Raw genomic sequence first — 17155 nt, 5'->3', positions numbered from 1 at the left:
CCCCCTTTTCTTTTTAAAAATCTCTATATCTCTTCTTAGTGCTTTTCTACCTTTTCTGCTTCTCCTCCTTTTTAGTTGCCTATATCATTCTTTTTCTCTCCTTGTTATTTCTCTTAGTCTTTGTGTAGTATATTCCTCTACTATTATCCACTCAAACTCATTACCTGCTCTCTGAGAACCACTCTTTTCAGGAACCTCCTCAGCCTGTGGCTTGTCACAGGAAATTTTGGAGTTGTCTCACAGAATGAAGTATTGGAAAACTTTGTCTTTAGGTGATTTTTAATGGTGTGACTGTGTATAGGTTAGCCGTAGCACCTTATGGATTAATATTTGCAAAATAATTATTGAGCACTTGTTTTTGTAGAATCAAAGTGTAAAAGATAGCGCCCTGGAAGAAATATGTAATAGTAACAGCACTCAGGGCTGTGGCTTTCCCTTTCTCTACCACATTTCTGTTTTTCGTCTTAGGAACTGTATGGAGATTCTGACCAAACCCCTTTCCAAAGAGAAAGTTGTCCGACCAGCCCTCATCTACAGTCTCTTTCCCAACGTGCCCCCTACCATCTATTTTGGCACTCCGGATGAGAGAGGTAAACCTGGCCAAGTGTCAGCCCAGAAGAACCCCCAGGAGAAGGATGCTAGCGAAGTTGGGAGGGGGTGGCAATAGGGTGGAAGGGGCTTTCCAGAATGGCTGTATTGGTGCTTGGTTCCCCGCCTGGCTCACCAGTCTGGTGGGGGATCTTTATCTTGTCCATCCTTTGGCTGACCCTCTCAGCCCCATAATTTCATGATCATTCTTGCCCTCTAACCTTGTGTCTTTCCCCTTTCAACCGCCTCTCCTCTCTGTTTTCCTCATTCCTGTGCAGCCTCCTTTCTTCCCCAAAGTGTGCTCCTTTCAAACTCTGATACGGGACAATACTTAGTGACTTGCCTACCCAGGGAAGGCTGAGCAACAGTGCCGTCTTTTACCTCTTCTCACCATGACTTTCCTGCTCTTCTCCACACTCTCCCCCCACCTCCCCGCTTTCCCCCAGTGGAGAAACTTCCCTGGGAGCAGAGGAAGCTGCTCCGGTGGAAGATGAGCACAGTGACCCCCAACATTGTCAAGCAGACCATTGGACGGTCCCACTTCAAAATCAGCAAGAGTGAGTCACTTGCCTTACTTCGAGCCTGTCCTCTGCCCCAACAGATGGGCTTTGGGCAGGAACGGAGCCCTAGATACCTCCTGTTATGTGGGGACCCTGTCCTGAAGTTTCCAACTTCATAGGAGGACATAGGTCTGAAATCCCTCTGGGCTGGAGTCTGTTCCTCAAAATTGCAAGACAGAGGCCCATTGTTCTAGTCCTGACCCCAGGGCCTCATGTAGGACAGCTCCATGGCAACTCTTAGAAAACCGGGGCTGGGAGCTATGCCCAGGCCCAGTGGTATTTCTGGGGCCTCTGAGCCTCTGTCTGTCCCAGGGACTGAGCTGCCAGCAGGACTGACTTCCTGATGTGCCTTCTGTAGGGAATGATGACTGGCTGGGCTGCTGGGGTCACCACATGAAGTCTCCTAGTTTCCGATCCATTCAGGAGCATCAGAAGGTAGGGGGGCCCTTTCTGAGCCATTCTTCCCCTGGACTCTGGATTGGGCAGGAGGAGGCTGGTATTGGAAGTGGGGGAAGAGGAGGATGACCATGGAGAAGTCAGGAGGGTTCATAGGGGAGTGGAGGAAGTGTAGGAGGCAGGTGCGGGGTGAGGCCCCAGCAGATCACGCATGTCTAGTAGTAGTTCAGCTGCGGTGTCTTAGATAGTTGCAGCCTCTAAAAGACACTTTTTCCTCTAGTGTCTTGAGATGCAGTGTCAGTTTTCAGTTTATTATGTTTCTCCTGTAACCGCTGCGCATTGCCTCCATTCCTCCAAGCTGAATATGTGTAAAGAGGACTTTGGTCTCATGCTGGAATGAATAGTCCCTTTTCCCCAGGAAAGCCAGGTAGTTTCCTGTCTTTGTCCTACAGGCATGGAAAAAGACTTAACAGCTTTTTCTTTGCTCTTAAGGTGAATATTATGTCTGTCTTAGTTACTATTTTATGTCGTGAACTGTTGACTCCTAAAGGGCACTCCGTTTTGCTGTGTTTGTGTTTGAATCATTTTTTGGTGAACGCTCGGCAGCTGAATACTTAAGGACCTTTAGACGGTGATAATCAGATGGAACAGGAGCTTTGAATGTTGAAATGGTGTAGTGAATCTTGCTGTCTTCCTTGTGGCCTCACCTGGACTCTCTCTCTCCCTACTCTCACCCTTTGTCCCTTCTGTAGCTAAACCACTTCCCAGGTTCATTCCAGATTGGGCGAAAGGACCGACTGTGGCGGAACCTGTCCCGCATGCAGAGCCGGTTTGGCAAGAAGGAGTTCAGTTTCTTCCCCCAGTCCTTCATCCTGCCCCAGGATGCCAAGCTTCTGCGCAAAGCCTGGGAGAGCAGCAGCCGCCAAAAGTGGATTGTTAAACCAGTGAGTGAATCACGGCAGGTGGCAGGCCAGGGCCTGAGGGTGGGAACAGCAGAGTGTCTGGCCAGGTAAACAGCTCCTTTCCTCTCCCCTTGACCTCCAGCCGGCATCTGCTCGAGGCATTGGCATCCAGGTCATTCACAAGTGGAGTCAGCTCCCCAAGCGAAGACCCCTTCTGGTACAGAGGTGAGCCGGTCTCCAGCTCAGATCCCGCTCCCCGTTCCCCATCTTCTCAGCCTGGAGGTTCCCTTTTCATGATGTTCTTTTGTCCTTTGTCCTCCCAGCCAAAAAACTTCCTCAGCCAGCTGTTTAAAGGTCTTTGTCCTGGAGACCGTTAGCTGGCTTTTGCCATGGCTCAGTTACCTACCAAGCCCTATCTCATCTGTCCTGTCCCTGAAGCTGGCCTTTCCCTGTGTAGGTATCTCCACAAACCCTACCTCATCAGCGGCAGCAAGTTCGATCTGCGAATCTATGTTTACGTCACCTCCTATGATCCTCTACGGATTTACCTCTTTTCAGATGGACTCGTCCGCTTTGCCAGTTGCAAGTATGTGGTAGTGGTGAGGCCTCATGCTGACAGCTTTGGGGATTTGCTTTCCCTCCAGGGAGGGAAGCCAGAAGACACCAAACAGGAAAATAACCAATATTTTGGTAGGCTTTGTTAGCAAAGGAGAAGGTAGGGTGCCTTTGGGAAAACCTAGTCTTCTTTTCTCCTGTGTGTCTCCTTTACTTTTACATCAAACACTTCACTTCTGACACTTCTGGTCACCAAATGTGTGGGTTTTTTCCCCCACACGAAGCAGTTCTACACAACACCAGGTGAGTGTCCTACAATTGAACTCAATTCTGACACTGTCTACCTGGAGATAGCATCAGATCCCACAGGTTAAGGACTCAGTCTCATCAGGCTGCCCCTCTCTACACCACCTCAGATGCCAGTTGCAAGTTCAGGGTGCCGCATGTGTTTCTGACCAATTGGTATAAATCAGAGGTTCCCATGACCCCCTCCTTGGGGCTGGGGCTGAGGGGTATCAATTTGATTAATTTGCTAGAGCAGCTCACTCAACTCAGGAAAACAGTTTACTTATGTTTACTGATTTATGAAAGATGGATGTGATAAAGGGTACAGAAGAACAGCCAGATGGAAGAGATGCACAGGGCAGGGTATGTAGGAAGAGGCACGGAGCTTCTATGCCCTCTCTGGGCTGGCTGCTCTCGCAGCACCTCCAGAGGTTTACCCACCCGGAAGCTCTCTGAACCTCATATTTTGGGGATTTTTATGGAGGCTTCATCACTTAGGCATGATCGATCATTAACTCCATTTTCAGCCCTTCTCCATTTTTAAGAGAATGGGAGTTGAGTGGGGGGAGTTGAAACTTGCAACTGTCTCATCATGGCTTGGTCTTTCCAGTGACTGTCCCTCATCCAGAAGCCACCCAAGAGCTTACCCAGTGTCGCCTCATTAGAACAGAAGACGCTCCTATCACCCGGGAAATTATAAGAGTTTCAGGAGCTCTGTGTCGGGAACTGGGGTCAAAGACCAAATCTGAGAACAAAGATGCTCCTTGTACTCTTACCACTTAGGAATTTACAAAGGTTTTAGGAGCTCTGTGTCAGGGGCTGGGGGCAGAGACCAATATGTATATTTGTTATTATAAATCACAGTTATATGTGGAAGGGGCAATAAGGAGGTCCTCTGCTTCACTGAATAGGGAGGGTCTTCCTGCAGGACTGAGGTGGGATAAATTGGGAGGTGAGTTTATCTGTGGTGTTTGGGAAATCTTACCAGTAGGTGTACTTCTCAGACCCTTGTGCATCTGAAAAGATCTGTCCACTTGTCCTTTGCCTCCTCAGGATGTGGGGAAATGTTTGGACCGTTATCCATCTGCCATCTCACCTCTGCCTTTCCTCTCACTTCCAGGTATTCCCCTTCCATGAAGAGCCTTGGCAACAAGTTCATGCACCTGACCAACTACAGTGTCAATAAAAAGAATGCCGAGTACCAGGCCAATGAAGATGAAACGGCCTGCCAGGGCCACAAATGGTACCCAGGCAGTGTCCCCATCAAGTGGAGGTCTAGAGGAGCACAGGGTTCTGGGGTTTGGGGAGGTTTCGGGGGGGTGGTGAGTGGAGGATTAATATAAGACCCAGAGATTATGTAAACACTTGGCAATTTAGAATTGGTCTGTTTGCATCCAACTCATTTCTGTCTTAATTCAAAACATCAAAAGAAGATACCTTTGGGCCTCTCATTCCTTTTTCTTTCTCTTTTCTTCATTGCTCATTCATAGACTACAACCTTAAATTCTCCCTCCTCCTCTCCTGCCTTACAGGGCACTGAAGGCTTTATGGAGCTACCTGAGCCAGAAGGGAGTCAACAGTGATGCCATCTGGGAGAAGATAAAGGACGTTGTTGTCAAAACGATCATCTCGTGAGTCACACTGCCACCCTGGGTGTGGGGCCTGCCACTGAACCCCCCCTTTTCTTATGGGCCTCCACCCTGCTGTGCTCCAGACTTTTGACCATGCTGTCAAAAGTTCCGTTTCTGAGGACAGGGTTTAGGAAGGAATGGATAGACTTAAATTCTGCTCTTCTACTGAACTTCATCCCCAGAAGCTGGCTCCAGATCACAGACATCTCTTGAGAGCTTCTTTTCCTGGGTTGCTTCTGTCCTCCTGTCTCCGAGCCACTCCATTGGCAGGGCAGCTCTAGGTGGAGCCTCTGGGAGGAGCTGAGCTGAGTACTTTCTCCGCCTTGTGACTAGGTCGGAACCCTATGTGACCAGCCTGCTGAAGATGTACGTGCGGCGGCCCTACAGCTGCCACGAGCTCTTCGGTTTCGACATCATGCTCGATGAGAACCTCAAGCCCTGGGTCCTGGAAGTCAACATCTCCCCAAGGTAGGTATTCTCAGGGCACTCACAGTAGAAGCCTTTCTGTGTCCTCAAGATCCTGTTTCTGCTCCAGTCTTGCTGACTTTGGGAAAACCTTTCCTTCACTAGAATATGTGTTTGCCCTTCATGGTCTGTTTACGCATTCCCTTATTCTTTGCCGTTATCTCAGGGTTCTCTGACATTGGAGACAGATTGTTAAAAGTTACTCTTTTAAACTTGATGCCTACTGCATGCTTTTCCCTAGCAAGGTCATGGGCAGGAACCACCCTGTGTGAGGTTATTCACTATCCGTGATGGTGCTCATGAGTTGGGTGTACATGGGGCTGGCACTGACTGGGACTTGGGACTGGAAACAGTTTTGGCATCTGCTTTTACCACTCTTTGCATCCTTTCCCTGAAGCCTCCACTCCAGCTCTCCACTGGACATCAGCATCAAAGGCCAGATGATCCGTGACCTTCTGAACCTGGCGGGCTTTGTTCTGCCCAGCGCAGAGGATATCGCTTCCAGCTCCAGCAGCTCCAGCAGCTCCACCACCAGGTCGGCCTCCGTGCTTGTCTGCAGCTCGGCTGGCAGCATGAGCAGCCCCATAGGGACTCTGGAAGGGGTGGTGTCTGGGTGTTCCCTCCTGCTTGGTCTCCCTTACTGCTCGGTCTGCCCCTGCAATCTACTCACACACCACTGCCATGTCAGTGCCCCTAAAAGCCTGTTTGCTTAATTGCTCCCCTGCCCAGGAATCCCCGCAGAGCCTGGGGGATCAGCTTTAAATTCCTCAAGCAGGGGATTCCCTGGCAGTCTAGTGGTTAAGACTCCACGCTTTCACTGCTGAGGGCCTGGGTTCAGTCCCTGGTTGGGGAACTACGATCCCACCAGCCGCGCGGCACAGCCAAAAACAAAAACTTCCTCAAGCAGACATTCAAGGCCCCAGCCTCTTTTTCCCAGGCACCCCTCCCTTAATTCCTCTTCCCAGCTCCTGTGCTCTGACAAACTGGATCGCTCATAGAACCTCAAGGCTGGAAGAATCCTTAAGGATCAGTTAGTCTAGTCTCCTCTCTGAAATGTTCACTGCTTCTCATTGTTCCCCTGTGGTGTCCCCTCCTCTGCTCATGGGGTTTCTTCCTCCTTCCACTCAGCAAGACTTCCCTGTTTCAACCTCACCCATCCATCAAAGCCTAGCTGAAGGCAGCATCTTCATGAAACCAGCTCAATGTGGGCTCTCTCCTCCACACCCCACAAAGCACTCAGAACCAGTCTTGAGGAAAGGGAGCTCAAGTTTTTGGTAACAAAACTTGCTTTCCCCACTGTACCTTGTAGACTTATATTTGGCTCTGTGCTATAGTTATTTGTCATTTGACACATGCCATCCTGTGAGCTTCTTGGAGGCCATCTTTGTGTCTCTCTCAGCAGTAATTGTTGTAATGTGGGTGATGAAACTGAGGTGCAGGGAGGTCAGGGAATTTGTCCAGGATCACATAGCCAGTAGGGCCAAGCCGGATATTTATTATAGTAAGTGTTCACTAAATTAAGCTAAACTGAAATATATACAGTGATTGTTCCATGGTCCTCCTTTTTTTATCATTTAAATACAACTTAAAGAGTGTGCTTTGTACTCTTTTAGTTCTTACATGGTACTTCATCTTTGAGTCTCAGGCTACCGGAATGCAGTGCATTGCAGTCTGATTTACTCACGTAACGAACTTCTGTCCATCCTTGTTTGTCTTCTCTTGAGAAGGGTGTCTTCCTGGGCTGGACCCTCTCTCTACATGTCCTCAGGATGTGAAGCTGCTGACCTTACCCTTTGCCCGCTTTCCACCCTCTGCCTTAGCCTGCCCAGCTCCCCCAGGGACAGATGTCGAATGGCCCCAGAGCACTTCACTGCACAGAAGATGAAGAAAGCCTATTACCTGACCCAGAAAATTCCTGATCAGGTAGGAAATTGCCTTCACCCCAGTGCTAGTAGAAAGCTTCCCTGGTCAAACCTGTGGAGCCCCAAGGCAAGCAGTTTTTCTTCCCTCTAGGGCAGGGTTTCCTACATCCCCTGATGTGCAGGGATTTGTTGGAATGTATGTCATTCCGGAGAGAGTTGATGGCCCTTATCACATGTTCAACAACCACTCCTCTTAGCAAAGTGCTGTACCAGCCCACCCTTCTTGTAGAGCTGTAGACCCTTGGGTTTCTTTCCCTGAGGGGCACTGAGCTCCTGGAAGGCTTGACTTTCTCCGAGCAGATGAGGGAGTCAGATGGAAGTGTGGCAGACACAAGGCTGTGGCCAAATCTGGATTCTGATCTTGACTGCATCCAACAAATCGCTTAACCTCTGTGCCCCCTGTCTCCCCTCACCCCAGCCAAGAGTCTCTTCATCCCCCGAATAAGCTCAGCAGACTTGGGAATAGATGAGGCCCAGAGTGGGCCCACCAGACTGCCTTGGTGGTCCTTTGGTCCTGGAGCCTTAGGACCCCAGAGCTGTACTCCCCATCCCCCAGCTTTTTGATTCTCTGCCTCTGGCTTACACTCTTTGTCATACCCTTCTCCCCCCTGTTCCTTGGGCCACAGGACTTCTATTCATCTGTGCTGGATGTCCTGACGCCAGATGATGTTCGGATTCTGGTTGAGATGGAGGATGAGTTTTCTCGCCGTGGTCAATTTGAACGAATTTTTCCTTCTCGAATCTCTTCTCGCTATCTCCGCTTTTTTGAGCAGCCGCGATATTTCAACATTCTCACCACCCAGTGGGAACAGAAGTACCATGGCAACAAGCTCAAAGGTGATGTGTCCTCCCTGCCCACATGCCATGTTTAATAAGAGATTAAATCCCAATAGACCAAGAAGTGGGCCTCTGTGGCAAGAAGAATAGGCCAGTTGGTTCCACCCTCTTAAGTCCCACCCTTGTTAATCTTGTCCTAGGAGTAGATCTGCTTCGGAGTTGGTGCTACAAAGGGTTCCACACAGGAGCCATCTCTGATTCTGCTCCAGTGGTGAGTAGTGCCATTGGGGTGAAGGGGGACAGTCCTACTTCAGGCCCCTCCCTCTTCCACCTTAAGAGTGCAGCATGGGTTGGGTGTAGGCCCAGACCCTCTCACTTCTTCCCAAGGTTCTGCAGGTCTCTGTGTCTCAGGACCATTCCCTTTCAAGGGAATAATTGCCTCCAGGATTCCCTGGATGCCTTTCTTTCAAGGATCAGATGCTTTGTAGCCTCAGCTTCTTATCTGAATCAAGAGAGGACCAAGACTTCTCCCCATATGGGCCCATTTCTGCAGGGTAGGGAAGGGAAGAGCCCTTTGATCACTCAGAGGTAGAGCTGGGAAAGAGTCCTAAGACCCAGACACTCTCCCCTGACCTCTACCTCGCCCTTTGGCCTCATTGCTTCCTTTGCTTTTAGTGGACTCTCCCGACATCAATTCTGACTGTCCCAAAGGGTGATGTGACGCTCAATGATTTCTCCAAATCGGAGACTGGCAAGCTGGGGTGAGTGCTGCCTGGGCAAGGGAAGGGTGTTGAGTGTGAATTCGGGGAGTTTTCCTCCTCCCTCTCTTCCCGGAGTATGATGAGATCAGCGTCCTCCAGTTGGGGGTTGGTGGGAACATCAGAATATGCAGCCACAGTGTCTTCTGGTGGCTCTTGGTATGCCCAGTAAAGCTGAGCTGGAGCACAGACTCATCCGCAAAAGCAGCCACTTTCAGCCATACTGAAATGAATACGGTGAATGCCTGCTCTAGACTCTGAAGGTAGCAGGTCGTGGGTTAAAGTCTCAGCTACACAATGTCTCAGCCATTTCTTCCTCCCTCTGTTCCCTTCAGAAAACATGGCTCCTCCAAGGGAAGCATACCACTCTCTGGAGATGGGACCATGCCCAAGCCCACGAAGACCCAAGCTGGCCTTTCCCCTTTCCCCAGGAAACCCAGTTCCTCAAAGGACAGTGAGGACACCAGCAAAGAGCCCAGCCTCTCCACCCAGACGTTACCCTTGATCAAGTACTCTGGGCAGACTTCGAGGCTTTCTGCCTCCCCCACCTCCCAGTCAGCTGGTGACTCCCTCCTGGCTGCTGTGAGCCTGTGACGGGCCTGCCTCCACCAGCCCCTGCCCAGGCGCACCAGCCTTAGCTACCTCATGGGAACCGGCTGGCCGGCCAGCCTGAGCTCCCACCCCTCCACCTCGCCCCACCTCAGAGTATTTTTTGAAGTGGTTGAGTTGTAGAGGGGGGTGTCTGGCGGACTGGAGGGGTGGTGGGGAGGGGAACAAGGTGAGGAAGGTTCACTGGCTGGCACCTCATATCTCAGTGGAGAAGCCAATGATGGCCACTCAGCCTTATAAAGCAGGGTTTGGTTTCTACTTTTAGAGAGCCATGTGTGGTTTGTTTTAGGCCTTGGTGCAGTGACTGAGTTATGGCTCAAGAGGAGAAAACATACTGAACATATTCGGGCCTGAAGTCCCTTGCTCTCTATATAATTGAGGAGGTTCCTCTGAGGGTCCTTATTTCCTCAGGTCTCACCCTCCTGCCTCCCCAACCCCCTGTCCTGAGGAGTCACTTTCAGAAGCCTTCAGACCTCCTCAGTAGATAAGCAGGCAGAGGCCATGACATGCTGAACCCATTTCCCATCATCCTGGTCTTGGAGGCATCCCCACCTCCAGACCATTTCTCCTTTCGTATACCCACCCAGCCAGTAGCCCTAGGTCTTCCTATTCTGACCTCACATCACTACTTGTTCAACCTTCTAGACTTCTCTCTCATGGATGTTACCCCTTCAGCTCTTGTCTCCCTGTGAGGTGAGAGGCTTTATGAACTTTGTGAATTTCCCATGGCTGCAGTAAAGGAGCCCAGATAATCCCACTTGCTGTTGCCTGTCTGGGTCCATATATCAAAGGACGCAATCCAAGGGGAGGGTGGAAGGAGCTGTGGTTCCCCCTTCACACTCTCTGGTGTTCGGGGTCTGGCTCACAGGTCGCTAGGGCATGCAGACTCTGGTGGCCTGGAGGGCGGGTTTCAGGAGCAGCCACCATTGTAGGATGGGCTTCCAGTCAGGCTCCTGACTAAACCTTGTACTCTGAACTGGATCTACCTCCCCAAGACTCAGTAAACAGTGAGTGTTCAATAAATGTTGACCACGTGAACTGTACGTACGGAGGTCTCACAGGACACAAACACCTAAGCCAGAAGCTCTGCCTCTCTCTCTCCTGGGCCCAGGGGGAAGCCAAGGTGGGAGGGTTTGGATCAGAAAGGTTGTTTTCACTTGAACGATGCTCCTCCTTAACCTGGCACTTCCTGGTTGCTGCTCGCCCCCTCCCCAGCCCTACAATCCCTTTACTTCATTTCATTTTTCTGTCAGCAGGGCCCAACAAGAAGCCAACTGGCTCCTTGACTCAGTTACCCAGGTTTTCCCTTTGGTGCATCAGGCAGGATGCTCTGCTCACGGTCTGACCCCAGGCTTTCTCTGCCTTCATTCTTGAGCTTGGGAGAGATATCCTGCTTTGTGGCTCCAGGAGTTCTGTGGTGAGTTGGGAGGGAGCCCTGGAAAAATCACTGAGAGGCCTGACTGCGTTCAAGGCCACACAGTTGATGTGTGAAGGCCATGTTGACAGTTGTGAAGAAAGCTTGATGGCAAAGTCCTGGGTCACTTCTGTGCAGTGGTAAGGACTTCAAAGTCAGGTCCGTAGGAGAGGTCCTTGACAGTCCTGTTAAATCTCTTCTGCTAGACTTGAAGCCAGCTCCCTCTTGTTCTGCAAGAGTGGGTACAATATTCTAGTGCAAATGTCAAACCTTGTGACAAGGGCAGGAAGCAGCATTCCTAGGAAAATTAACCACCTGCTTAAGCAGTTTTGTTGTGGCTCATCCTCTGGTGCAGAGGCTTAGGTGTGGAGGCCTGACTGAGCTGTGCCACTCCCTGGGAACCAGCTTCAATACTTTGCCTTCTGAGAATCCCCAGATGGACGGCACAACCATTCCCATCCCCGTAACTGGAGAAGGGACCGCAGCATGATGGGAAGCAGGGGAGTGGGCTGTGGGGAAATTAAATGAGTGATGGAAGTAGAGTGTTCTTAGTAGCTTAAAACACGTTTATACTTTTAAAGTTTTCATCACCTTTGAGTATCTGGTATGTGTGTGTGTGTGTGTGTTGCTGGGTTGGAGAAAGGAATGAGGCTAATGTGTCATACTTCCCTTTCAGCCTTGAAAGAAAATGAAATCTTGCTTATTAAGAATACAGCATACATACTTAACAATGCATACCCACAGTATGAGATATTCAGCTAAATAAGGAATTTGGGGGAAGTAATGAGATTTTTGGGAAAGTTTAAATTTGAGGGTATAGTAGAGTAGATGTTTGTCAGAACATGTCAGTTTTTCCCTAACTTGATAACGTACCCAGTCCCTGTTTGGAGAAAGGGGAGAAAGTGCTCCTGAGTCAAGGAATGCAGCGTACAGGGGTATTTCTGAAGCACTGGAGTAAGGATTTGGGGGTGGGGGCCGGGGTGGGGAGCGGAAGGAGGGTGGTTACCATTTCTGTTTACTTCAAATTCACTCAAGCTTGATCAGACACTAAGGAACTTAGAATGAATACTTAATGGAGAGGTGGCATGGGGATAAGAGAAGAGCGTGAACCTTGGAGTTTGACCTAGGGCTCAAATCTCAGTTCGTTTGTGTAGCCTTGGGCATGTCATCTAACTTTTTAAAGTTTTTAAGTAATATGAATTTAATACCTACATGGTAAGGTTGTGAAAATTAAGTAAAACATAGTAAAAGCACTTAGGACATAGGACTTAATGCATGGTTACTCCTTTCTCCATTTCCTATCCAAGCCCTGTTCCTTGATTAGGGAAAGGCAGGCAAGAAATGTAAAACCCTTTCCACTAAGGAATGAGGCAGCTATAGAGACATTTTAGAAGTGAAGAAGGCCAGAACAGGGTTTGGCCTGGGTGATACCTCATCACCCCTACCTTCACTGTATCACCATTATTCATTCTACTGTTTCACACTTTGTTGGGGATTTATTTCTTTAGTTAAATATTTCACAGACAGCATGCAAATTAAAAGTATGTGAATTGGGCTTACTCAGTCCTATTCAGAGAGAAGCTTTGATAAGAAAGGGAGCGTAAGGGAGCAGTGGATGCCTGGGGGCTGGAGAGGGGAGGAGCAGGGCACAGAAAATAGAGACCTTGAACTGGAGCCAAAGAACATGCACCAACGTAACAGCTGTGCCGAGGGGACGCTTGTCGTTACAGGTACATTCTTATGATTTGAGGCTATTTAGTTGAGGGTGATTGTGCCTCCTGTGACCCTATCGAAAGGACACACCTTATTGCCCTCTGGGACCATCCAACAGTGGGTCAGTGCAGGAGGTTGATAATCCAGGTGCACAGTCTGCTCCGCTTCCCTCCACAGCTGAATTAGTTACCCAAATAAGGTAGTCACCAAAGGCAGCCGGGGGATCTCCTCTCCTGGCTTCCTCTGGATTTGTCCTAAGACTAAGCTCTGTTTACAGTATGGATTCCCCAACTGCTTTGAAACAGTGATGGTTTTCAGAGGTGTGTAGTTGAAGGAGCTCCATTTCATGCTACTTGAGACTCTAATCCAGCCTCTCGGACAACACTCGGTCATTTAGATCTCCCTGTAGCAGTTTGCATCCTTGTTAATGTCAGGCTCATTTGACTTGACTGTTCATCAGCTTTGGAGCATTGAGAGCTGCAAGCAGCCTTTATGTTGCTCTTGGCAGATTTCTCATAGGTGAAAGAATATGAGAAGGATCAATAGCAAGGTGGGTGTTTTCTAAAACCCATTTGTGCCTTATTATAATGGACTGAGACACATGGAATGCTACGGACTGTCATGGGGAAATCCAACACAATTTTAAAAAGATAATAATCTCTAAATCTCAACTAGTAAAATGAAGAGACCAGAGCTTACCTTGTAGGGTAGTTATGAGGGTTAAGGGGGCGGGGGGGGCAGAATATACATGAAGCACCTAGTAAAGTGCCTGATATATAATGCAGACTAAAAAAAATAAAAAACAGTTAACACCACCAAAACCATTTTCATAAAGTAACAGTAACACCGTGTAACACAGCATGTTACTATTATAATGGTAGTATGATACTATTATAGTAGCATGTTGCTCTTACAAAACTGTGATAAACATGGAACGGCAAACTGGTGATTTAATCAAGATAATTCATTTAGAAAAATTGAAGCCCTTAACATTAGTTGTCAGAGAAGTGCGGTTAAAACTATAATGAGGGCTTCCCTGGTGGCGCAGTGGTTGAGAGTCCGCCTGCTGATGCAGGGGACACGGGTTCGTGCCCCGGTCTGGGAAGATCCCATATGCTGCGGAGCGGCTGGGCCCGTGAGCCATGGCCGCTGAGCCTGCACGTCTGGAGCCTGTGCTCCCCAAAGGAAGAGGCCACAACAGTGAGAGGCCCGCGTACCGGAAAAAAAAAACAAAAAAAAAAAACTATAATGATACAGGCTGAGGAGCCAACGGGGAAAAGCTACCAACTGTGGGATTATGACTGAACCTCTAAATAAGAATCCCAGCAAGACAGAACCACAGGGCAGTCATGGCTAAGCCTCCTTGGCTGGTCCCGCAGTCCCTACTGCAGGCAGGCGGCCAAGTGCTTCCCTCTCTCCCCCGTGAGGCCCATAGCACATGCAGGGCAGGGGCCTGAGCCGAGAGCCTCTAGTTCAGAGAAAGGGGGGCTGCCTCCTTGCATGTCACGCAAGGCACATTCCTGGGGAATCTGGTGTTAAACCATTCGTAGACAACCTGCTTCTGGGTCAGGGTTGTGTGCAGCTGAACAGCTCCCTCACTGCAATCTGTTGAAAGTCAGCCCTCAACATAAGCATTTGGAGAAAAAGAAAAACTACAAGGAGACACCACTTACACAGCAGAATGGCTCAAATGAAAAAGGCTGAAACTACGAAGTGTCTGCAAACATGGAGCAACTGGAACACATACATTGCTGGTGGGAATGCAAAATGGTACATTGGAAAATAGTAGGTTCTTATGAAGTGACATACACTCAACATATGACCCAGCAATTCACTCCTGCTTGCAAATGTTCACAGCAGTTTTATTCATAATAGCAAAACCCTGGAAACAACCCAAATATCCAGCAACTAGTGAATGAATAAACAAATTGTGATATATCTGTTCAATACTACTTAGAGGAGGCCAAAAAGAGGAGTAAACTGACGCGTGCAACAACATGGATGAATCTCAAGAGCGTTATGCTAAGTGAAAGAAGCCAGAAACAAAAGACTACGTACTTTATGATTCCATTTATATAACATTCTAGAAAAGGCAAACTAGGGACAGAAAGCTTATCAGTGGTTGCTAAGGATTATAGATGACAGAGGGGAGGGACAGTTGAGGGGCAGGTTGGAAATATCCTATACCTTGATCGTGATGGTGGCTATATGGCTATGTTTGTTGAAACTCATCTAATTATACACTTACGATAGATGAATTTTCTTATAAGTAAATAAAGCTGACTTTAAAAAGGCCAAGGAGAGGGCTTCCCTGGTGGCGCAGTGGTTGAGAGTCCGCCTGCCGATGCAGGGGACACAGGATCGTGCCCCAGTCCAGGAGGATCCCACATGCCGCGGAGCGGCTGGGCCCGTGAGCCATGGCTGCTGAGCCTGCGCGTCCGGAGCCTGTGCTCCGCAACGGGAGAGGCCACAACAGTGAGAGGCCCGCGTACCGCAAAAAAAAAAAAAAGGCCAAGGAGATAACCATTTCATGATGCATATGTATATTAAATAAAAGTACGATGAGATGACACTAGAATAGTTAACATTTATGTATTTTTAAAAAATATTTATTTGGCTGCGTGAGGTCTTAATTGCAGCAGGCGTGCTCCTTAGTTGCAGCTTGCAGGCTCCTTAGTTGCAGCACATGGGCTTCTTAGTTGTGGCTCCAGGGCTCCTTAGTTTTGGCATGCAAACTTAGTTGTGGCAGACATGTGGCACCAGGGATAGAACCCGAGCCCTCTGCATTGGGAGCACAGAGTCTTATTCACTGCACCACCAGGGAAGTCCCTAGAATAGTTAAAAGGCAGTCAAGATTTAAGAATCCGCCTGCCGATGCAGGGGACATGGGTTCGAGCCCTGGTCCAGGAAGATCCCACATGCCACGGAGCAACTAAGCCCGTGAGCTTAGTTGCTACTACTGAGCCCGTGAGCCACAACTACTGAAGCCCGTGTGTGTAGAGCCCATGCTCCTCAACAAGAAAAGCCACCGCAGTGAGAAGCCCGCGCACTGCAACAAAACAGTAGCCCCCGCTCACCGCAACTAGAGAAACCCCGGACGCAGCAACAAAGACCCAACACAGCCAAAAGAAAAGAAAAAGAAATTGTTGCAGCTACCTTTGGAAAAAACAGTGTCCCACGTTAGCCATCAGGAAAATGCAAATTCTAAATATACCATGTATATCATAATTATTGCAGAGAGCTGCATACTAAGACTGATAATGTCATTATCACAGTATAATCAGTAGCTCATCTGACCTGGGAACGCCACTCCTAGGAATATGCTAGTGATGGGGTGAATTGTGTGCCCCCAAATACGTAGGCTGAAGTACTGATCATATTGTGACCTTATTAGGCAATAGGGTCATTGCAGATATCACTACTTAAGATGAGGTCATACTGGAGTAGGGTGGGCCCCTATTCCAATATGACTGATATCCTGATGAAAAGGGGAAATTTGGACACAGATATGCGCACAGGGAATATGCCATGTGAACATGAGGGCAGAGATTAGGGTGATGCAACGAAGAGTAGCCCCCACTAGCGGCAACTAGAGAAAGCCCATGTGCAGCAACGAAGACCCAATGCAGCCAAAAATAAATAAATACAATAAATTTATATTAAAAAATTAAATTATTATTAAATTTGGTGTGTATATTTCCAATTGTGTGTGTGAGAAAGAGAACCAACTGTTGAAAGGGTTTTGTAATTTGTTTTTGTTTCTTAATGAAATATTATGAGCATTTTAATAAAACTCATGCTCTTTTCACTGAATCATTCTGCCTCTTGTTTCCATAAATTCTTTTGTTTCAGGATAGAGAGCCTCATTCAAGTGTCAGATTATAGCAACAACCCCAGCTGCTCCCTTGTAATCGAGTGGCCCTCCCACATTAAGGAAGCAGTGGTTGGAGCGTTTCATCTCATTCCCTTTAGGGAAAGACTGACACAGCAGAGAACAAAACAGTTATTTGCTTTGCGAAAGTTGAACTTCAGACAAATGCTGAAATATTTAAAACAAAATATTTGATTACTGAGAGCCAGGATTTTCTGCTCTGAGAGCAGAAGAGTTACCTTAGCTGGTAGAAGGGAAGGCAGCGATGCTGAGGTCTATGGAAAAGAAGGCAGTACAGATCATTCATAATCACTGGGACCCCAGTTCCTGAATTCTGGCTCTGACTTTACTAGCTGTATGACTTGAGAAAATTATTTTAAATCTCTGCCCCACTGTTTTGTAAAATATTAGGATAATAGCATTATTAACTCTCAGAGTTGATGCAGGAATCAAATGAATTAATATTAGAAAAGTGGTCAGAACAGTGCCTGATACATAGCGAGTCCTCAAATGTTAATTCTTCTTCCTTCTCCATTCCCCTTCTTCTCTTCCTCCCCCTCCTCCTTCTCCTAGGCTGATGTGTGTCCCTGATATAGGGGCCTGTGTCCTGCACTTCTCCTCTGCCAATGACTGAGAATCTGAGAACAAAAAAGACCTATACCTGCTTCCTGGAAGGGAAGTCCCAGACGTTTCCTCATGCCAAGTATGA

The 17155-nt window shown here is 48.3% G+C and overlaps 1 protein-coding gene across 4 annotated transcripts in view; it reads left to right on the top strand.

The window, feature by feature from the left end:
• The window catches only part of TTLL4 (tubulin tyrosine ligase like 4), a 39857-nt gene extending 28051 nt beyond the window's left edge, over positions 1–11806 (top strand). Inside the window, exons 5-19 of one of the 4 annotated variants that reach the window (XM_029225852.1) lie at positions 469–590; positions 1035–1145; positions 1507–1583; positions 2297–2488; positions 2589–2671; positions 2904–3032; positions 4407–4529; positions 4819–4917; positions 5251–5385; positions 5780–5917; positions 7110–7305; positions 7931–8141; positions 8282–8352; positions 8757–8842; positions 9175–11806. In XM_029225852.1, the coding sequence (XP_029081685.1) occupies positions 469–590; positions 1035–1145; positions 1507–1583; positions 2297–2488; positions 2589–2671; positions 2904–3032; positions 4407–4529; positions 4819–4917; positions 5251–5385; positions 5780–5917; positions 7110–7305; positions 7931–8141; positions 8282–8352; positions 8757–8842; positions 9175–9433 (2032 nt within the window). In that variant the 3' untranslated portion in view covers positions 9434–11806. Of the gene's footprint in view, positions 1–468; positions 591–1034; positions 1146–1506; positions 1584–2296; positions 2489–2588; positions 2672–2903; positions 3033–4406; positions 4560–4818; positions 4918–5250; positions 5386–5779; positions 5918–7109; positions 7306–7930; positions 8142–8281; positions 8353–8756; positions 8843–9174 lie in introns of all 4 variants that reach the window. The other 3 variants (XM_029225853.1, XM_029225850.1, XM_029225854.1) reach the window with 3 other exon arrangements.
• Positions 11807–17155: the final 5349 nt, after the last annotated feature.

Source organism: Monodon monoceros, unplaced genomic scaffold (genome assembly GCF_005190385.1).
Source record: "Monodon monoceros isolate NGI ecotype Baffin Bay Population unplaced genomic scaffold, NGI_Narwhal_1 Super_Scaffold_16, whole genome shotgun sequence".
Lineage (NCBI taxonomy): Eukaryota > Metazoa > Chordata > Mammalia > Artiodactyla > Monodontidae > Monodon > Monodon monoceros.
This window is presented reverse-complemented; position numbering and strand designations above follow the sequence as displayed.